General features: G+C 41.1%; 1 protein-coding gene across 8 annotated transcripts in view; it reads right to left on the bottom strand.

The window, feature by feature from the left end:
* Positions 1-23,115, bottom strand: part of AFF3 (ALF transcription elongation factor 3) — a 572,861-nt gene that overhangs the window by 115,843 nt on the left and 433,903 nt on the right. For all 8 annotated transcript variants that reach the window (XM_047854476.1, XM_047854481.1, XM_047854474.1 and 5 more), the window contains one exon: positions 3,746-3,797. In XM_047854476.1, the coding sequence (XP_047710432.1) occupies positions 3,746-3,797 (52 nt within the window). The remainder of the gene's footprint in view (positions 1-3,745; positions 3,798-23,115) is intronic.

Here is a 23,115-nt window from a genome sequence, read left to right as displayed (position 1 = left end):
CAGTAAAGTTGACAGCAAATATCAATAAAATGACAAACTTTTTTTTGAAAAGATCAATGACATTGAAAAACTTCTAGCAAGACTGACAAAGACAAAAATAAGATAAGTATCAAGAATAAAATGGGATATCACTATAGACCCAGACATTAAAGGGACAATAAAAGAACTTTTTACATGTAAATGTGACAACTTAAATGACATGATAAACCAATTACTTAAAGAGCACATAGTGCCATAACCTACCCAATGTGAAGTAGTCCAAATAGCTCTTTAACTATTCAGAAAACAGAATTTTTAAGTGTTAAAAATCTCCAGGCCCATGTGGTTTCACTGGAGAAATCTGACAAACATTTAAAGAAAAATTAGCATTACTTTTATATAATTTCTTCAGGGGAAAAAAAAAAACAAGTACAGGGAACACTATTCAATTCATTTTATAAGCCAGTACTGTCCTTATTTCAAAACCAGACAAAGATAATACAAAAATAGACACCTTCAGAACACTGCTCATGACCCTGAAAGAGAAACGTGGTGAGGATGAGGAGCAACTGCAATTCTCTTATACTCCTCATGGGAATGCCAACTGGTGAAACCACTTTGGAAGATGGTTTGGGATGATATATTCATCTTGTGCACACACAAGATGGCCCTGCATTTCTACTCTTGGGTGTAGACCTAACAAAAATGTTCTCATATGCTCACCAAAAGACCTGTACAAGAATGTTAACAACAGCACTATTTTAATAGCCTCAAATATCTTCATGCCCATCAGTAGTAGAATGGGTAAGTAAATTAGGCTATATGCACATGAAGAAATATGAGTAATGAAGATGAACAAATTTCAAGTACATGCAACATGGATGAGTCTCACAAACATAATGCTGAGTGAAAGAAGCCAGAAACAACAGATTCCGTTGTTACAATGGATACAACGGATACAACGAATCTGTATGATTCCATTGATATAAATTTCAAAATGAAGCAAAATTACCCTCTGGGTATTAGAAAAACAGAGGAGTGCTTATTCTTTTGGAGGGTGGTGACTGGACAGGGACATGGGAGACCTGAGAGGCTGGTCATGTCTGTATCTTGATCTGGGTGCTGACTACATGGGTTTGTGTGGTTTATGAATATTCATCACATTGTATTCTTAGATTATGTGTACTTTTCTCTATGTATGGTATATTCAATTGTAAGTTGACTAAAATGCAAAACACCAAAAGCTTAATGGATCTGGTGATGTGAAGATAACAGGTAGAGCACAAGTCCTGAGGAAGTGGCAGGCTTTGGGGATCTAACACTAATTCCCACTTTACAAATGGTGACCCTGGAGCAGAGAACAGTTTAGGGGCTGGGCTGAGGCTGCAAAGCTACTGAGTCACTAGCAGAGATTTGAACCCAGGGAGCAGGGCTGCTCAGTCGGGCTTACTCACTAAACTAGCCTGTGTCTTCATTTTTGAGAACACAGAGGCAATGAGGATAAAGGAAGCATTAGATAGAGTACTCAAATGCATGTGAGTCTGAGGTGACTTTAGGAAGGGTAAACCGGCATAGCAAGTTGAAGCTCTTGTGGGTATCTCTTTGTCACAGCAAGTGACCAATATTCACAAGGACAACCAGATATCATGTAAGAGAAGGCTAAGGAGTTTAGTATACTGCATTTATTGAGGCAGGGAAATGTACCATACATTTTTGAAAGATTTTGGGTTAAGGGACAAACTCTGATTACATCTCACAAGAGCATTTATGTTAAATGTTTAATTATCTCCCAATGCCAGAGAAATGCAGTGTGTGTATGCGTGTTGCATGTGTGCACAGGCTCTAGTCTTTAGGGGCACAATCATATTTTGGTCTTGGAGGAAAATAATACCATATCATTAGTCTTCTCTAAAGCATGGAAATTATGATTTTGTGATTAGGGCAGGCTATAATTATAGGCCAAAGCAAGATAACTTAATATAATTAGTGTTAGAGCAATCACTTAAACTACCATATACAAAACTGCTGTCTGGAGTCTTAATTACACTACTGTATAAAAATCATTCATTCTGTCAGCCGTTTTCACTGCAAACGAGAAAAGGTGTACACACACAGGCACCAAATATAAGAATAAATGATCTAACCTATATATTCACAATATAATACTATCAATGGCTACAGATTAGAAAGGAGTAGCTAATAAAGCAAAATGATTCAATGAAAACTTTCTACTGCCTTACAGAATGTGTCTGGTATATCCTTGATAAATAATTTTTTTTAAATAGAGTTTCCAGTGGAAATATTTAATGGAAATAACTCTGGAAAATTCTTTCCAAATTAAGAAAGCTTGCTGAATGCAATACTCTGTGAATCCCTTTCTAATATAAAGTATACATAATCTACACATCTGATATTACTTAATCCACAATGTACCTATCTGAAACTCTTGCTGGGAAAAAAACATGATAAGATGAAATCATTAGGTAATAGTCACATAGATGAGGAACCAAAATTAGGAGTGAAGTCATTCTCAGTTCTGCCAAGATTGCCATGTTACAGATACCTGACTCTCCTGGTATGCACACTAGAAACAAGGTAGTCACTCTCTACAAAACCCAAACACTAGCAGCTCACCTTGCTCAATTAACCTTCCTTCACTTGGGATTTTCTCCATTTGCCACTCTAGTTTCAATTCAAGTTCTACTTCACACCCAGGCCCCTCTTTGGTGCCTCACTTTCTTCTTCAAGGTGAGCAAACTCTGTGACCTCACAGCCACATTCTGCTTAGATGCTCTTCCTGGAAATGTTCTTTTGAATTTTATTTCACCTCTGCACACTCTCTTTGTACATTATTTCCATTTGCATGGTTAGACAGCTGAATCACCCGTATAGCACACCATGACACCTTCATAAAAATTCACTATTTCAAGATCAATTGCACCCAGTCTTATATCACATGTAAAAATAACCTCTGAAAAAAACTCTCTGGATTGTTTTTATACCTACCACATTTGTCCAAATTTAACAAAATACCACACGGATAATAATAAGAAGGAAACAAGTGTAGGAAAATCTATCTTTTGTGTTTTCAAGCTTACTTTAAAAAATACAAACATTTCCTGAAACACAGAAGTGAAAGTAGTGAATGTTACGTGGATATTTTTCCACCTTAACTGACTGATCAGAAGAGTATTTATAAACCCCTGACTGATGTCTCGAGCTGGTAAATCAACACCAGGGAAGAACATTTTAAGCACATTTATCATCTAAGACAAACAGCCTATTCAGAGCATGATTATTTTTTATTCATCATTGAAGTTCACCTCCACATTTGCTTCTTCTCAATGTTAATAATATCTGTATAAGGTTTCTCAATATTTAATATTACAGCTTGCCTATTGCATGCTGATGAGGTTAGGTCACACGCTTGATCTCTAGAAGACCAGTGAGCTTTGCCAAAAAAATAAAAGAAAAAGAAAATGACAAAAGGGCCTATTTTATACTGAAGTCTAATGCTAGTTAGCTTCATTATAAGTACCCATTGTTGGTTTCAATGACATAAAAATCACAGTATCACAGTTTTAAGGGAAATTAAGGCTAAGATAGTTGAATGGACTGGCCCAATGGCATGGAAGCTCATAATTATCAGAAGGCACCCACCATCCTTGAGCACCACAATTTAGAGTGTGTATGACTCAGTTAATACCCACCGAGTTAGCAATGCTGTGTCACATTCAAAAGACAGTAACATAAAAGAAAATCTTACCTGTTCATTCTCCTCTTCATCACTACTTAGCTTAAGGTCATCTTCTAGCATTCTGAAAAAAGGAACAAAGAGGTATCGATACTTAGCAAATTCAAAATAATTCAGTACCAAAATATCTTTATTAGAGTAATGATTTAACCATAAGTCTGTTTCCTGATTAATTAAAAAAAAAACCCCTTTTTTTTAAGCTTTTTCTTCTGATGTACTTAGGAAATAACAAACTGCCCCATCATGAAAATTAACCCTCTTAACAGTCCTTAATAGGGTAAGATGGGTTGTTTCAAGAATATGAGGTTTTAAACAAACAGAATCAAATACAGCTTTTGGTTGTGAAGTTTTAATTCCACAGTATTTGTTCAGTGTTTACCATGTGACAGGTGCTATGCTATGTCTCCATTTACTATTCAAGGTAAACAATGAGAGAGCAAGTAGAACTCTTCCGACAGCAATAACACAACAAACTAGAGCTGTGAGCGTTGGCTGCTTAGATCTTCCACCGGCCAAGGATCTGGAGAAGACATCTGCCTGAAGATCCTGCCGGATGAGGAACACTCAACAGGAGAGAACTTTCTAGAAAAGACTCTGTGAAGGCAACTAACTCCCCAGTGCTCCCTGGTGTCTCAGATTTGCCATGGTGGAGGCAGTGGGGAAGTATACTTTTGGGTCTGTAAGAGTTAAAAGTAAAAACATACAAACAAAAAAAATCAAACCCTATTATTTCTGATGATGATAAAATTGTATTCTTAGTACCATTGCTGAACCGTTTATAGAATAATAGTTTTCAGATTAATTCATTTCAAAAGAAATCTCAGAAGGACATTCTATAACACAAATGAAAGCAGAGCTGTTCTGTGGGGGGTGGGGAAGGGTCCATTTGTGATAGATCCTGGGGCTCCAGGAATCAGTCTGAAGGCCTCTGAACCCATATACTTGACAGGCCTCATTGTTCTCCTTGAAGTCACCTTCCAAAGACTCTACCCTAAAATGTGCCTCATTTCTTTAAAGGCCAATTGTGGGCCCATCATCAGTATATTCCTCTGAATATTTTTTGTAAGTAATTTCAGTGACCTTTGGGGTGAACTTGGGGTAAAGATTTGCTGGGGCAGTGCGTGGACCTAGTTTTGTCCCAACCGGCCATGTGTTTGGAGAAAATCACTTAACTCCCTTACCCTTGGTCCCATTTTCTGATTTGTAAAATGACAGGTTATGCTGGGCAATCTCTAAGGCCCAATCCTGATTAAGATTCCATGAGTATAGAGAACAAAATTACCCCTTACTTTGTAAAGTAGAAAAACTCTTCTATTTGTCATAGAGTGAGACTGAGACTTTCAGTCTCTGAAAACTGAGAAATTTCTAAGCAATTTTTGGTGTACCATTTAAACCATAACTATTAGGACACCAGATCTGCTTTTTCACAGGCTATGGCTATTCTACCAATATGGAGAAGTATCACCCTTTAATATTTCAACCACAGGCAAACCAAGAAAACATCAGCAAAGACTGCAGAGCTCCATCCACAACTGCCCTTTATATCCGCCTGGCTGCCATTCATTTCCTTTGACCTTATAAACTCCTACCCTTGGCTTCAAAGAGAAGAGACGTGGTGGTAATTTATTAGAGCACTGTTTAGGAAGAATGTAGGAAGGGGACTGTGTTTTCTTTGTCCTTGAGTATCCAGTGACTAGCACAGTGATGGCACACAATACAATACCAGCTTGCTGGCTGGGCTGGGGCACCTTCCCCACGATTATTTTCCTACCAAAAGGCACAAATGCCTTTCTGATGAAAAACCCCAGAGGAGCAGGATAGTTTCTTGCCTCCACCCCTCACTCCCTCTTTAGAGGTAAACTGCCAACAGCTATTTGGTTTAATCTCAAGGACTGCCCTGCAAGCATTGGGTGTTCTAAGTGTGGGTGGTCCTGTCAGTGGGTGGAAAGAAGGAGGGGGAAGGACACACACAATCATCATTAATAACCCCCTTGTTGTTGGATGGAGGTCATATCAAGGGTGACTGAGAAGTTTCATCTTTATATAGGCAATAGCGTGCACAGACTTGAAGGCCACTGTCAACCACAGCAAGAAATCCCAACATGCCCCAAAGCAAGGGATCATAGCTTGGCTGCACACCAGCCATGTGACTCGGTCACCACGCGAGGCTGGCAATGCTGAAAGTAACCACAACAGTAAAAAAACAGTGTGTGAGGTTCTCTTTTAAGATAGGAATACAGAGTATTTTTGTTTATTTTAAGCATGTGCTAAAATGTGTACATGCATCAATGCGTGTTTGTTTGAGTTTCATACTGTCTCTCATATCCTCTGATCCCTGGTAAGTCACACCTCTGGGTCTTGGCTTTGTCGTTTCTATACTTGTCATTTCTACTTTGTCATCACTTCCAGAAGAAAGGCAGTCAGAGATCCACCTTGCCTTCTGAATTTTTTATATTGAGAAAAAAATGAATTTATTGTGTTTCTGGCTGAGATCTAAAAACAAAGGATTGAATGTAAAAATACCTCGTATTCAAGACAGACTTCCAGAGAAGTCAGAATCCAATGAAACTTCAGAATCTTGAAATATGGAGAAATGGCAATGAAACACTAAGTCAAACAGCTCATACATAATCCCACAGCAATCCTGGGGTACCGCTATTACCAACACTTGCAACCACAGACCTGGAACAGCCAGTCGCCGCCACCCTGTGCCCAATCCCCAACAGACACGCTGAGGAAACTGATGCTCAAGGCCATCCAAGAATACAGACCAGCCCTTCTGTTTTATTCTGATGGTCACAGCAGAATCCCCATGACTCAACTTTCAAAGTGAGTGCTTGTTTCCATTCACTGCGTTCTTCAAGTCTGGCTAAACAGACCTGGGGAAGAGGAGCCAAAGTGTGTATTTGAGGTTATAGCTGAACAATGAAATGTGGTTAGAGAAGAAAAATGCTGTAACCCCCACAAGATCCTAAGAAATGTCAGTGTTTTGTGTGCGGCAGGTAGACTGCAGGCTGGGATTACCTCCAGCTAAACACACAAATGGTACTGTTGCAATCCCCAACTCTAATCCCACCCACTTGAGAACATTTTTATCATCTGTCTATTTCTGAAAGGAACAGATTGGCATACGTACATTAAACAAGAACAAACAACTACAAAGGCGTAAGCCAAAAGTGAGAGAAAATCCAAATTAAGTGTTGGCCAGGCCAAAAGGCAGGGGCTTGGGATCTCCGACTCCATTTCCGAAAAAGGAAGGCAAAGCCTCTGATGTTCTGAAGGGCTGAAGGCAGAGTTTGGGATGGGTCATACGCACATAAGCCCATGAAGCCTGTGCTTCGGCATCATGGTGGCTCATGTGGGCACCTGCTGCACCCTTGCAACCTTACATTTGAGCACCACCCAGCCTTCTTCCAGCCAATGATGCCCACTCAGCAAGAAAGCAGCTCCCTTTCATGCTCCCTTAGTCCCTCCCCTTCCAGAACTCTTGATTAGGAGCAGATCTCAGCGTTGAATGGATCTTTGTGCCAGGTTGGCTAAAAGCACTTTCTACGTTACCTCATTCAGTCCCACAGCAACTCCTCTGAGGTGGGCGCTGCTGGGACAGCAGGCTGTGGTGGTCCCAGCAGGCTGCTGGGACAGTCAGGCTGCCAGGATGAAACCTAGCGCTGCCACTCACCTAGCTGAGTGACCCAATACCTGCCTTAATGGGTTTTCTGGAGAAATCATTACACAACCCTTGGAAAGTGCTTAGTACAGAACCTGGCACGGAACGAGCATTCAATAAATGTTCATTTTCACTAATATTCCTCTTTTATCTCTGAGGGATAGGCCTTAGAGCATTTAAAGAATTTGCATGTTGGCACAAAAACAGACACATAGACCAATGGAATAGAATAGAAACCCCAGAACTAGACCCACAAATGTATGGCCAACTCATCTTTGACAAAGCAGGAAAGAACATCCAATGGAAAAAAGACAGCCTCTTTAACAAATGGTGCTGGGAGAACTGGACAGCAACATGCAGAAGGTTGAAACTAGACCACTCTCTCACACCATTCACAAAAATAAACTCAAAATGGATAAAGGACCTAAATGTGAGACAGGAAACCATCAAAACCTTAGAGGAGAAAGCAGGAAAAGACCTCTCTGACCTCAGCCGTAGCAATCTCTTACTCGACACATCCCCAAAGGCAAGGGAATTAAAAGCAAAAGTGAATTACTGGGACCTTATGAAGATAAAAAGCTTCTGCACAGCCAAGGAAACAACCAACAAAACTAAAAGGCAACCAACAGAATGGGAAAAGATATTCGCAAATGACATATCGGACAAAGGGCTAGTATCCAAAATCTATAAAGAGCTCACCAAACTCCACACCCAAAAAACAAATAACCCAGTGAAGAAATGGGCAGAAAACATGAATAGACACTTCTCTAAAGAAGACATCCGGATGGCCAACAGGCACATGAAAAGATGTTCAGCGTCGCTCCTTATCAGGGAAATACAAATCAAAACCACACTCAGGTATCACCTCACGCCAGTCAGAGTGGCCAAAATGAACAAATCAGGAGACTATAGATGCTGGAGAGGATGTGGAGAAACGGGAACCCTCTTGCACTGTTGGTGGGAATGCAAATTGGTGCAGCCGCTCTGGAAAGCAGTGTGGAGGTTCCTCAGAAAATTAAAAATAGACCTACCCTATGACCCAGCAATAGCACTGCTAGGAATTTATCCAAGGGATACAGGAGCACTGATGCATAGGGCCACTTGTACCCCAATGTTCATAGCAGCACTCTCAACAATAGCCAAATTATGGAAAGAGCCTAAATGTCCATCAACTGATGAATGGATAAAGAAATTGTGGTTTATATACACAATGGAATATTACGTGGCAATGAGAAAAAATGAAATATGGCCTTTTGTAGCAACGTGGATGGAACTGGAGAGTGTGATGCTAAGTGAAATAAGCCATACAGAGAAAGACAGATACCATATGGTTTCACTCTTATGTGGATTCTGAGAAACTTCACAGGAACCCATGGGGGAGGGGAAGGAAAAAAAAAAAAAAGAGGTTAGAATGGGAGAGAGCCAAAGCATAAGAGACTTAAAAACTGAGAACAAACTGAGGGTTGATGGGGGGTGGGAGGGAGGAGAGGGTGGGTGATGGGTATTGAGGAGGGCACCTTTTGGGATGAGCACTGGGTGTTGTATGGAAACCAATTTGTCAATAAATTTCATAAAAAAAAAAAAATAAAGAATTTGCATGGGTAAACAATGTGAGAGAGTAGATATTTCTATAATAATGCCTGAAATCTAAGCTCTACTTACCAAAATAGAGCTTTCTACTTTTTTTATACCTTTCCCCCCTTACTATTTTTCTTTTCTGAAAAGAAAAGATGAGGCTCTCTAGAGGGGTAATGTATTTTAGGGTATAATTGCTGCCATGGTTGATTGATCGGATGTGGCTTCACAGCTAGAGAGGACAGTAAACATGCCCGTCACCCTCAGTGCACAAGGAGATCTGCTCTGAGGGCCAGTGGCCAGCCATGTGGCCAGAGTCCCTCAGCAGGAGCCACCAAGTGATGACAACGGGGATGCTGAAATAAAACAGACAATAAAATGAAACTTTTCGAAGGACGAGCAGGGAGCAGAGGTGCGGCCAGAGGTAAACAGAAACCTGGACTCAGTGCCCTGAACACCTGAGGGGCTGTCAAACTGCTGTCAGAGGCACTCCAGGGTGGTACCCCTTGTGACTTCCCTCTGAACCAGGTAACTGAGAACTGAGATGTTAAAGTACTCGGGCAAGAGTTTTAAACATGCAATTGATGATTAAGATTCCATCTATTTTTCACTGGGGAACTGCATTAGACAACAGTTTCTTATCTTAAAATTACTGTCCCAGGTATGTTATGCCATGCCCTATGAGTACCTGGTACAGGTCAAAAGGTTTGGAGCCACAGGAGGGGGCCTTGTGCGGCCTGCGTACAGGAGAGGGTGTGACAGAGTGGCTTTGGAGCTCTGAAGCCACTTTGCCGTGTGTGTGCCAAGTACTACCTCTGCGGGTGGGTGTTGGGGGTCTCTTCCGCAAGTGAGGGATGAATGGCAACACTGCCTCTCCAACAGCAGGATTGGCATCCGGTCTCTCAGCCTTCTACTCCTTCTTCTGCCCGTGTGCGAGTGGGGGGGGGGCTGGCACCCTGTCTCCCAGGGCTATTACATTTGCATTGGCACTATCACTCTCGCCATTTACAAACTGCCTGCAGTTGTGAAGCTCTGGCACACACAGTTCTCACAGAACCCAACCGCCTCCTCTGATGGGATCTTCAGGAGCTCTCATAAAAGGGAGAACTTAAAACCCCTACAACTTTAATATTTGTGGCAACTTTCCCACATGTAGTATTTTTTAACTGGGCAACAAATTTATGTTGTTGCTGGTCCTTACATTTTTGAGGTACGGCACTTTCCAGGGAACAGGAACAGTAGCCTACCCTTAGCAGATGGTCAACTGTTTCTAATGCTCCACTATTTCTTCACAGGTATTGCAAACGGGCACATTAACTGCCTTCAAATGTAATGGCAGCCATTTCACAGAGCAGTGGTTTTTAATTAATAGGATTTCCCCGGAATTACTTGCCATTTGGGGCCCTTAACAGACCTGAATCCTTTAGCCTTTTAAAGTTCATTTCATTTTGCTTGATCTTAATGGCTTTTAAAAAATCTGAGTTTTAATTGGGCTGTTTGATTTTCAGATTTGCTTCTATATTTGGTGCTACTATGGTCTCCACCTATTTGAGATTTAAAGCCAAAGACAAATGTTTATGACTCCCCATTAAACATATTCATATATGCAAATATCTATTCTAGCAATTAGCAGTGCACGATAGCCTACTCGTTATGCAAGTATACCCCTCTGCAGGTATTCCCCAAGCCATCATCTCTACTGCTCAGAACATGGGGAGGAAGTTATAAAACACATTTCATTCTGTCTGAAGTCCACTGCTCTGTCAGGGTCAGTGCTACCATCTGCCTGGGCTTATTTTCATAAATAGGTAACCACTTTTCCTCTGCATTTGTTCAGAAGAATTTAGCTCATATCACTCCAGTCGACTGGGAGCCAGGAAGGCTAGGATAGGCTCACACTGGGGGTTGGTGATTTAATGCATCCAAGGTACAAATGAAGTAACTTAGTCTGGAAGCAAATGGAGAAATCAGGAGTAAGACAAAGGGTGTGGTCTAGATGACCCAAGCGTTTTCAACTCTGATATCTTCCTATCCAGGGTTTCATATTTACATCTTTTGAAGCAATGTTGATGCATAGAGAGATGGTTCACATATATTTCCTTCCTGGACCTCTTCTGCCTGGGACTGTTTTGGTTGTCAATGAAATCACAAATAGCTCTCTGATTCTGTCACGCTCATCCTGGGTTGGAGGGTGAAGGTGCATTGTATGTTTTCTGTTTGTGACCTTACTTTTCCTTACAGATAGCAAATTCCAGTGGTCTTTTTCTCCCATGTACAAGCTGAGTCCACCTGCTACCTTCTACACAGGCCCATCCTCCCTGGGGGCCAGTATCTCATTTCCTACTATTTAGGACTCTCGCAAAAAATCAACCTCATTTAGAAAACCTGCTAAACCCTGGTGAGATATGAGATGAATGTCTTTGAAATCTCATATCTAGCATGTTAATGTAGAATAAATGGAAATCAAAGGAAAATGAAAATCAACACTAATAAAAAAAATCACAGTCAGTGGTGGGATGAGTTCTGGAGACCAGGGGGCTCAGGAAAAGTTGTGAGGAGGAGAGAGTACTTGAGGGGCTTCAAGGTCCTAGAGGAAGCAGATTGAAATCAGGGACTCTATCCTGCCCCATGAAGGAAGGGTGACAGCCAAGCACAGAGTGCTTGGGGGAACAGAGGTATTTATTTCCCTCACTCTCATGATATTTTAAAAAAAGTAATACATACACATAGTTCAGAACTCTCCAAATAGGAAAAGGTGTCCAGGGGCGCCTGGGTGGTTCAGTTGGTTAAGCGTCTGACTTTGGCTCAGGTAATAATTTCACGGGTTCCTGGGTTTGAGCCCCACGTCGGGCTCAGTGCTCACAGCTCAGAGCCTGGAGCCTACTTCAGATTCTGTGTCTCCCTCTCTCTCTGCCCCATCCCCACCCATGCTCTGTCTCTCTCTGTCTTAAAAATAAATAAAACATTTAAAAAAAAATTTAAAAAAGGAAACGGTGTCCAGTGAAATGTCTCACTCCCAGCCTTGTTCCAATCCTCTTACTTCTTACTTTCGTCCCCCAAAGTCACCATTGTCTATAGTTTCTTATACAGTTTCTTATAAGAAATAAGAGATTCTTATTATTTCAGGTTTTCTTTATGCATCAACAAGCAAATATGAATGCAGCACATTAGACCCATCAGGGTAAGTACATGGCATTTAAGAACAACTATGAGGTGGACAAATATAATGTCAACTGGATCCTCTTTATCTGGCTGTGGTAGGCAGCTTCCAAGATGCTCCCAATGATCCCATGTCCTGGTATTCATGTCCTCATGCACTCCCCTCCCCTGAGTGTGGCCGCACCGAGTGACTTGCTTCTAGTAAATGGAGTAGGGCAAAAGGGATGGGGTGTCACTTGCGAGTTCAGGTGACCTCTGCTTGTTGGCATGCATGCTCTTACTCTTCATGCCTGCTTGCTTGGATGGAAAAAGCTGCCAGGTTGTGAGCTGCTGTATGGAGAAATCCCCATGGCAGGGAGCTGAGGGGAACCTGCTGCCAACAGCCAAGGAAGAACTAAGGTCCTCAGCCCAGCCACCCAGGAAGAACTGAATCTTGCCAGCAACCACATGAGTGAACTTGGAAGTGGGTCTTTTCCCAGGTAAGCCTTGAGGGGACTGCAGACCCACTGACCCCGTGTTGCTTTGTGAGAGGTCCTCAGCCAGAGGACCCAGGTGAGCCACACTCAGATCCCTGACTGACAGAAACTATAGAGTAATAAATGTTGTTTGAAGCCGCTAAGATTTGCTGTAATTCGTTAGGCATTGATAAGTAATTCATATGCTGGCAGATGATTTTAAATATTTAGTGTGTCCCTTTTCAAGATCACTCTCAGCTGCTCAAGCTAAAAGCATTAGCAGCCATTATTCAAGCCGTTCAACAGAAGTATACTGTGGGCCTAAAGGGTAATTAAAAAGTTGTAAAAGCCATGTTAAAAAAGGTGTGAAAAACAAGTAAAACCAACCAACAGTATGTTTTATTTAAGCCAACATATCGTTTCAATGATATATACACAGTTCAAATGCTCACTAGCCACATGTGGCTAGTGGCTCCTATACCGGACAATGCAGACTCATAGAAGGTGAGGGATGGTCAGATCTCTAGAGGTTTTGTTTTTCCCACCCCACTCAGCCCTCAGCCCCCCATTGCCTATTTCAGATGTCAATCTCTAACACTTCTTGCCTGCACCTGACAGGGTGCACTGAACAAGCCTGTGAAGGCAAAGATCCTGGTAACTTAGCATGTGAAGGAATTGAGGGAGGAGAAAGGGAAGGTTTTGGTTAGAATCATCATAAATGTGTAGCCCCCACTGACTACCCTTGGTGGAGACTGGAATCCCAGAGGTCCATTTTGTGTCAGTTAAATGTTTCAGTGACCCATTCTGCTTCTAATTCTGATGATGCTAATTACATGTAAGCTTTTGGCTTCACAGAAGAACTGGAAAGCAGAACCTTGCACAAAGCTGCAGGTGGCCCACAAGAGGGGTATGCTCAGGGCAATGTGTTTGGGAGCCATGGCCTAGGAAACCAGAACAGTGGGCAGCCTTGCAAATACACCTTGTCAAAGGCTGACTGTGCAAGGGACGTCTACCCTTGTTGCTCTGACATACCCGTTTCTCTTAGATATAGTAAAGACACAGCTCCCAAAAGTTATTTAAAGAATTCTAGATTTTTTTTTAAGTTGTATATTTTTAGAAGTGTGCTGGTTGGTTTTTTTTTTTTTTTTTTCACTTGGAATTGCAGTTCTAGCTCAGGATGCTGAGTGGCCCAGAGGGAATTCTCCGTCTAGGAGAAATAGAAAGCTGGGCCCGTTTTCCTTGAACATCTATCTCATGGATGTTCACACAGTTCGTGTGACCATGGAAGTATGAAAATGCTCCATCTTTTCCATTTAGGGCAATGTACGCCACAGTTATAATGAAGCATTCTGTGAACACATCAGACTTTAAAATTGCTCCTTCCTGAAAGAAGTACAGGAGAAAAGGGCCGTGTGGACCCTATCGTTTCTATCAAAAAACAACCATGGCTTTAGAAATAACACTTTAATAGAGAAAAGCTCTCTCCTCAAAGACAGTTTCAAAATTCCTATCCTTGTTTGTTACAAGGACTTCTAGAAAATTAGTTTCTGAACTTGGTGTCCTCGGTTTTAGAGGATTCAATTTCTAAGGCTGAGTAAATTCAAGTATAGCATGTGAAAGAATAAGATCCTTTTCCAGGTAGATACCAGAAGAGAGGTCAGAGGACCCTGACTGGGAACATAAAGTTTTCTTGGCTGCATAGATTCGATGATGGGTATTTCTTTATTTAACCCTCTTTGCAAGGGAATGTTTACACCTAACCAGAGGAGAAATGAGATATGCACATATATGGCTTATGTTTGTGATGTTGAATATTAATTGGTTGTCAATAAATTAATAAGCTGGTTGCCTATTCTGTTTGCTAACTAATGTTTAGCTTATTTAATTGATAACTTTTGACAATAAGAACACACTGAACCTAAAACGGTTACACATCCAGTAGGTTAAGATTTGTTCTTTGGTTCATGATGTCAGTTTTTGCATTTTTGTGGCTATTGTTATTAATAAGTTAACTGCTAAGTGTCCCTAATTGAGAGATTTATTTGAACTGATAAACTGTTAGAATTAGAAAAGAGAACCAAGCATAATCTCCTAATTAGCAAATGAGTGCACTTTAAGTGATACCAACCTCACATGTTGCCTGTGTATGGCATAACACAGTGGTTTCTAAACTTTACTGCACATCAGAATCACTTGGGATCTTTGAAGAATACCACCCCCACATTCTTATGTAACAGGGGTGTGATCTGGGCAGCCATGTTTTTAAAAGCCTCCTAGGTGATTCTGATTTATAGCAAAGTTTCGGAACCACCTGGACAAGAGTCAGAAGAGCTGCATGTCTTCAATAGTTCTGGACCTAAATTCTGAAATTTTAGTTTACCCATTAATAAAATGGGATGATAGTTGATTCAAATGAGAAAATAAGGTGAAAGCACCCTGGCAATTGCAAAGCCTCGTAAGGGTTCCTCAATGATGTGGTTAACATTACTTTAGGTGCTTTAAAAAATACTGATTCTTTTTGCACAGTAAAGGAAGCCATCAACAAAATCATAAGGCAACCTACTGAATGGGAGAAGGTATTTGCAAATGATATATCTGATAAGGAGTTAATATACAAAATATATAAAGAACTTATACAACTCAACACCAAAAAACAAATAATCCAATTAAAAAATGGGCAGAAGACCTGAATAGACATTTCTTCAAAGAAGACACACAAAGGGCCAACAGACACATGAAAGGATGCTGAACATCACTCATCATCAGGGAAATGCAAATCAAAATCAAAATGAAATATTACTCTACACCTGTTAGAAAGGCTAGAATCAAAAAGATAAGAAATAACAGGTGTTGGCAAGGATGTACAGAAAAGGGAACCTTCATGAACTGTTGGTGGGAATGCAAACTGGTGCAGCCACTGTGGAAAACAGTATGGAGGTTCCTCAAAAAATTAAAAATAGAACTAGCAGATGATCTAGTAAGTTCACTATTGGGTATTTATTTAAAGAAAATGAAAACACTAATACAAAAAGATACATGCACCCCTATGTTATTGCAGCATTATTTACAATAGCTACGATATGGAAGTAATCCAAGTGTCCACTGATAGATGAATGGATAGAAAAGATGTGGTGCATATATATATATAGTGGAATATTAGTCAGTCATAAAAAGAAGGGTATATTGCCATTGTGATAACATGGATGGATTTAAAGGATATAATGCAAATGAAATAAATTGGACAGAGAAAGACAAATACCATGATTTCACTCATATACAAAATTTAACAAAACAACTGAAGAAAAAAAGAGACAAAAAATTAGACTTGTATATGGAGAACAAACTGGTGGTAGAGGGGAAGATGTGGGTTAGAAGATGAGTGAAATAGATAGATACAGGGGAAAGAAAAAACTGATTCATGGGCCTCATCCCCAGAGAATCTGATTTAACTGGTCTTGGGTTGGGCATGGGCATCAGTGTTTTTGACAGACAGCCCAGATGAATTTACTGTTCAGTCAGGGTTAAAAACCACGGCCTCAACTCCAAGTGAACGATCACCTTCTCATTGGGACCATCTCCAATTCACAGGACGGAATTCTTCACATCTCTCTAACTGAACAGAATTAAAGCACTATATAGGGCTGCTTGTCAACTCTTCTGGCTCCAGCTTTCCCCTCCCCTTGCATTTGAATAAGAAAGCTTCCAAGGGAGAGGTGTGCTTTCCTCAATGCCTAAGATAAGGGACAAACCCATCAATACTAATGAGTTAAGGAATTATTGTTAGTGTTTTGGAATTCTTCAGTGGTTGTTTTCAGAAGCCATGGACAATCCTGGGGCACCTGAGATTATTTTCTGGCCTTTTCTTCAGCCCCTGGGAGGAAATAAGAAGGTTATAGGTTATCCGGCCTTTCAAGTTCTCAGGAGGAGTCCCCAAACTCCAAGACAAAATAACACAGTGTGCTGGGTTGTCTATTGGTTAACATCTCAGCTCCCCTTTAAAGCACTACCCAGTACCAAAGGTGCTAGAGGCCTTGGAACTACATTCCCTGCCTGCAGAAGTGTTGGGTTTGATGTCACCAGTGAGAAGCATCGAATAGGGTTCGAAGAGCAATGGAAGTCATTAATGCTCCCAGGTCAGCGAAAGCCGTACATAAGCTTCAGCAGATGGCAGATGTGCTGTCAGTAGCTTCCAGGCATTCTGGCACCTGTAGGTGCTGCAGACATCTGAGGTTATTGTTAGCACCTTTCCGTAACTCTGGCTTTTACTGATTTCCTGGTGGCTCCGTGCCTATAACTACCGTAACCCTCCTGATGCATTTGGAAGCCACTAATGCCGTATCTTAAGTGCGTTTCTACTTAAAATACCTAGAGTGGTTTCTCTTTCCCAGATCAAACTCTGACTTAACGTATGGTAATTAGGAACATGAACTCTGAAGTCAGAAAGCCTGGTTTATTGATGTACATTCAGGCCCTGCCACATTCTAGCTGTGCATCCTTGTGCAGAGAACCTAGAATTGCTCGGTCTCAGCTTCTTCATCTTTATTTTTTAATTTTATTATTTACTTATTTATTTATTGAGAGAGAGAAAGGGAGAGAGAGAGAAAGATTGAGAGCATGCATGAGTGGGGTAGGGTCAGAGGGAGAGGGAGAGAGAGAATCTTAAGCAGGCTCCATGCCAGTGTGGAACCTGATGTGGGGCTTGATCCCACAACTGTATGACCATGACCTGAGCTGAAACCAAGAGTTGGACGCTTAACTGAATGAGCCACCCAGGCGCCCCAGTTTTCTCATCTTTAAAACATAAAAATAAGAATGTTTACCTCCCAGGAATATTGTGGGAATTATATGGGGAAAATGCACAAAACATTTTGCAGTGCCTGATACACAATAATTAATACATATTCAGTATTATTATTGGTATTTTATTACCCATTCCGTCTTGTAACAATCTGCATGTGATAATTTAAGTCCATTCCCTTCTTCTAACAGAGAACATAAACTCCTTAATTTATTGACCATCTCCAAAGAGCCAAGGGTATTCTAGGTGCTAGTGATATAAAGTTGAAAAAGTCTTTGCTTTCAAGTGGCTCACTGCTTATTGGAGGGAAAGTCAGATCAGTAAACCTAGGATACTGATAAGCAGTGGGAGCACAAATAACCATCTTCTTTCTTTGTCAGACAATCCTGGCCCCTGTTATTTTTCCTCATAAGTTTTATTCTCCAGGCTTTGAAGCATCTCTGTATTTCTCTCTTGTGTCCACTACAAGTTCTCCGACGTCCTTCCCGATGAACATTCATGTGAGGGACACAGTCCACTGTATAGGCTATATCGGTATTAACTGGAGTGGGAGAGACACCTGTCCTATGCCTGAAGTCAACAGTTCCTAATTGTTCTTCACCTTGTTCATTTAGTTGCTTCCTCCCTGTGCATCTGCCTCTTTGTTCAGGATACCCATAGGTAATTTGAGATTCATCACCAAATTTTAACAACCTTGTCCTATGCTATGTGGACCTAGATGACTATTCTGGTTTCTGTGACTGTGGAGGGAACCAAGCCAGACCTGGATACTGCAGAGATCCAGCCAATCCCTCACCCCAAGTTGTCCAGTCCCTGGAACATATGCCTTCAGGACTTCTGGCTACCTGTGACTAGATGCAGGCTTTGTTTTAAAAATATATTTTTGAAAGAGAGAAAGCATGAGTGGGTGAGGGGAAGGGAGGGTGGGTGGGAGCAGAGGATCCGAAACAGGCTCTGCACAGAGAGCAGCAAGCCTGACGTGGGGCTCGAATTCACAAAGAGAGAGAACATGACCTGAGTTGAAGTCAGATGCTCATTGGTGGCTGCAGGCTTTTATACTAAATCCACTAACCCACACTAAATCCCCCACTAAATCCACTAAATGCCACAAACAACAATAAACTGATCATTTAAATGTAAAGAGAAGAAAAGGACATCCATGTTCCATATTAGAGAAAAAGCATCCTATTAGCTATTCATTAAAAAAGATCTCATATACACCAGGACTAATACACTACTTTTTAAAAAAAGTGAATAGGGTTGAAAGTTAGGCAAATATATTAAATTGTCTAAACTCATTTTCAGGTATGCACAACTGGTTTTTGCAATGGGAAACAGTTACCCATTCAACATGCATCTCTATCCACCAAATACATCCTTATGGGAGTTGTTCTGCTCATAGTGATACAGAATGTATCAAACAACCCATGCACATTAAACCCTGCCATACCTATTGTAGAGGATGGTTCCATTTACTGAACTGGAAACAGGGTCACAAGAATCAGTCAGGGCCACTCCACAAAAAAGTTTCAGCATTTCCTTATAGTTTTAGGTCAGGTGTATTTTGGGTTTAAGTAAAAAAGAGTAAAACTGCAGAATCAAGTTGTTGCCTACCCAACTTTTTACATATTCATCTATTTGACTTTCATGTGGCAGAAAGGAATCTCAAGTGCAAAGGAAATAATTCATGTGAAAAATTTTAAGTGGTAGTGCATATTTTTGAAACAGAATGTGACTGTAGAGTAATGTTTGTTCTACTTATGAAAATGACCAGTAATGATCATGATAAATGTAGTCACTATCCTAGAGGTCATGGTGTAAATCCTGCCTAGGTGGGTCTATTCATTGACAGAGCACAGGAGTAGGGATGAAGAGAAGTAGGGCCACAGTCCAATGTAGACTTTCTGATTTTCCAATTTTAGATGGGTCAAGAGTCCTGGTCCACAGTTTTTCATTAGAATGGTAGAGAATCAACTGAGCTCAGGACCAATACTAGACACACTGTGAAGTAGATGTACTATTGTCTTTGGAAACCTCTACCATTTTAGGTGCACTATCTCCCTATCCCAAGGCTCGTGGCTCCTTTCTCATGCAGCATGTTCAGGATCCCCTCTGGGATAGACAGATGTGGCATTCAGTTGTCATGTCTCCTTAAGGTTCTTCTTCTCGGCTGTGACAATTTCTCAGTCTTGCTTTGTTTTTGATGATGTTGACCACTTTGAGGAGTGTTGGCCATGTTTTTTGTAGAATGTCCCACAATTTGGATCGTATGATATTTTTCTCATGATGAGGTTAGGGTTCTGGGGAGGAAGAGTCCAGAGGTAAAGTGCCATTCTTGTTCCATCATATCAAGGGTGCATGTTATCAACATGACTTATCACTTATGATGTTAAGCTTGGCATCACTTGGCTAAAATTGTGTTTGTCAGATTTATCCACTGTAAAGTTATTCTTTTCCCCCTCTTTCCAGACTCCACATGGAAGTCCCTAAGGAAAGTTCATGCTTAAGGGGTAGGGATTTACATTCCACTTCCTTGAGGAGCAGTATCTACAGATATTATTTGGTATTATTCTGTACAAGAAATTTGCTTATTCACTCCTTTATTTATTCAATCATTTACTTATATCAGCATGGACTCTCACATATTTACTTTCTGTATTGGGTTATAATCCAACATTAGTCAACTGTTTTTTTTTTTAATGTATATTTTTTCTTTTCTTTTATTTCCTATTTCCTTTCCTTTCTTTCTTTTATTTTCTTTCTTTCTTTTTTTTTTTTAAGTAGGCTTCAACACCTAGTGTGGAGCCCAACATGGGGCTTTAACTCACAGCCCTGAGATCAAGATCTGAGCTGAGATCAAGTGTTGGCCGCTTAGCTGACTGAGCCACCCATGTGCCCCTAGTAAACTATTTTTTAATCACATAAAAAGTATTGGATTGAGTAGTCCTATAGACACTCTATAGATAGAACCAAGGGACAGAGTCACAATGTGTTGCCAGTGATTGCTATAGGCATAAATCAAAGGCTTGTCATTACCTGTGCAAAGTGGTTGAATTCTGGCCAAATAGACATTTTAAGTCCTAATTAAGCATTCAGATTCTTGATCAGCAAGAGCAGAATTCTTTCCAAATGACAGGTATCTGCATATTCATATGTATACACTAAGGCTATCAGGGACATTCAATTGTCAAATGAACCAGACACCTCTGTTTGTCTTGTTTGCTCACACTGATTTATGCCACATTCATGTGCCACTCCTTCCTTGAAATGCTTCTTGCACAGCTTCTCTGGTCCTTAAGGTTCTCTTTATCTTTGACTTCCCATTTCCTTTTGCCACTCTTCAGAAGTTGATGTTACCGTAGGATCCTGTCCTCAGTTTCTATTCTCTTCTACCCCTTCTTACCTCATCTACTGCTGAGGATGACATCTATGACCTCATCCTCCAAGAGCCAGTTCCCTAGGCTCAAGTGCACCCTCGCATTTCCACACTATGGCTTCCTGAAGGCCAGAGACCACATTTTATCCTATAGGGCATCTTTGGCATCCAACAAAATGCCTGGCATAGAATAACCATATAACAAATGTTTGCTGAGAAAATAAATGAATCTCCACTTGGATGTGCCTCTATGATTTGCCTAAAACCAGAACCCTCTCACCTCCCCACCTAAAATCCAACATGCACTGCTGAATTCTATGTCCAGGTCCATGATACTATTACCCACCAGGTCATGTGCACATGGTTGTTGACTTCTCAATGCCCTCTTTACAGACAGTAAAACTCCTAGAGGTATGTGTTCAATGTCCTAAGTTTTCTTTTGAACCCATCTTCCTCCATCCCTCATAGTACTGCTTTAATTCACACTTCTGGTACCCCTGTAATAGTCCTAACTTCCTCCCTCCAGTTTTTCCTCCAGGTTCTATTGCCCATCTTGTTGCAATCCACCTAAAATCTAAATCCATAGTACCTGCTGCTTGTTAGGGACGACAAGGCACTTCATGGCCTGGCCTCAGCTGTCTGCAGTTGTTAGCCTGTCCCAGCCCTTATAATCAATACTGGAACAATGCAAACTATATATAGTTACACTTGTCAGAATCTCAGCCTCCACCTCTCCTGCCTGAAATGCCTTTCCTTCTATTCCCTGTTTTCATCTATTATTCACCCTTCAAATGCCACCCCAAAGGGCATATCGTCTTGATGCTCAATGACCTTAGTTAATTACACTCTTCTGTACACCGTCTAATAGCACATTTGCCCACACTATAGTGTAATTATCTGTCTTCAGACTGTCATCTACCTGACTCATGGGCTCCTTGAAGGAAGTGTCAGACTCACTCCTTTCTGTGTCCCCAGTGCCTGAGGCACACAAATATTTACTTAATGAAAAGTCATAAGCACACATGCCTCCATAATAAGAGACAAAACCTGCAACACTGCACAGAAGAACTTGACCCATGACTACAAACGGAATGGAATACGCTTAAAATCTTAAAGTCTATCTTTAGAGGGCTGAAAAATGAGCTTGAGATAAGTTATATAAAAGTTTACTTTAAAAAGCTCTTGAATTTATAATAACCACACTTTTTAGAGCTCATTGTCTATTAACTTCAAAAACAGAAAGTGGCTGGGCAAATTTGTCTACTCCAGGATCAGACCAACAACGGAAGGGCTCAGAAACTGGAGAATCCCAGGGCCTCAAATGACTCTGCAGCTGTTTATGAAATAAAAAGTGCAAGGCTAATGGCCATGTGCTGCTGCTAAAATTCTTGCAGGAAATGACTGGGTAGTGTATGCTACTTTTTATCCAGATCTTTTCCCAGTCAAAATCTGGCTTTTGACAAATGTATTTTGGTTAAAGTTATCTTAATACAAGGTAATATTTTTTTAAAAAAAGATTAAAATTGTGTTTTGAAGAGTTTCTATGCAGGCACAGTGGAGTTTCCTTCTTTTGGTTTCCCTGATGGAAAAGGAAGGACAGGGAGGGCCAGGAGGAGCCATACGGGGAAGGAGAAAGAGGCCAATGTGGGTGCAGTGTCAGGTGAACTGGGAACATTCCATCTGAATGTCTTGGTGTGGGGCACAAGAGGCAATGACAACAGTATGTAAGGAATATGTGTTAAAGGGACTTACCTAACTTTGCTTCGATGTTGTGTGGGGCCTAGAGGACCAGTCCCTTAGGAAGCTGATGCCAAGCAGGTAGTTTCTAGCCCTATCAGAGACTCCCTCCCTGCCTTTTCTTTTTCTTCACCAACCAATCTTGACCAGGACTTCCTCACCTCCCACCTGTAACACACTCCCTGCTCTAGAAAATTCTCAGGTTGCCTAATTACCAAGGCTGGTCTCCAAACTAGGCTGTGTCTAGTCACTGCTCACTCTTCCCATGCTGAGTTGATGTTCTGGGGAAATTTGGTCTCATTTGTGCACCAAGAGCTCCATATAGCATTTTTCAATGCATCTGTGACCAAATTATTTTCATGAAAAATACAAACACCATAATAAAGCTCTGCCCAAAATGCATGTACCTGTTGAACTTCTGTGGCCTGCAGTTTGGGACAGTGTTATTTTGGAGCATCCAAACACATCAGTGTAGCTGATGCTCCTGTACCCTTGTCCCCACCTGGTGTACAAGCTGGGGCATTTCCCTGCTTTCTCTGAGCTGCCTTCCCCAAAGGAATCCTTCACTCAGGACCACAGTCAGAGGGATCAGACCATAAATGAGCTTATGCATCA

Source organism: Prionailurus viverrinus, chromosome A3 (genome assembly GCF_022837055.1).
Source record: "Prionailurus viverrinus isolate Anna chromosome A3, UM_Priviv_1.0, whole genome shotgun sequence".
In the NCBI taxonomy this organism is placed as follows: Eukaryota; Metazoa; Chordata; class Mammalia; order Carnivora; family Felidae; genus Prionailurus; species Prionailurus viverrinus.
The sequence above is the reverse complement of the archived record's forward strand: the minus strand, read 5'-3'. Positions and strand labels throughout refer to the sequence as shown.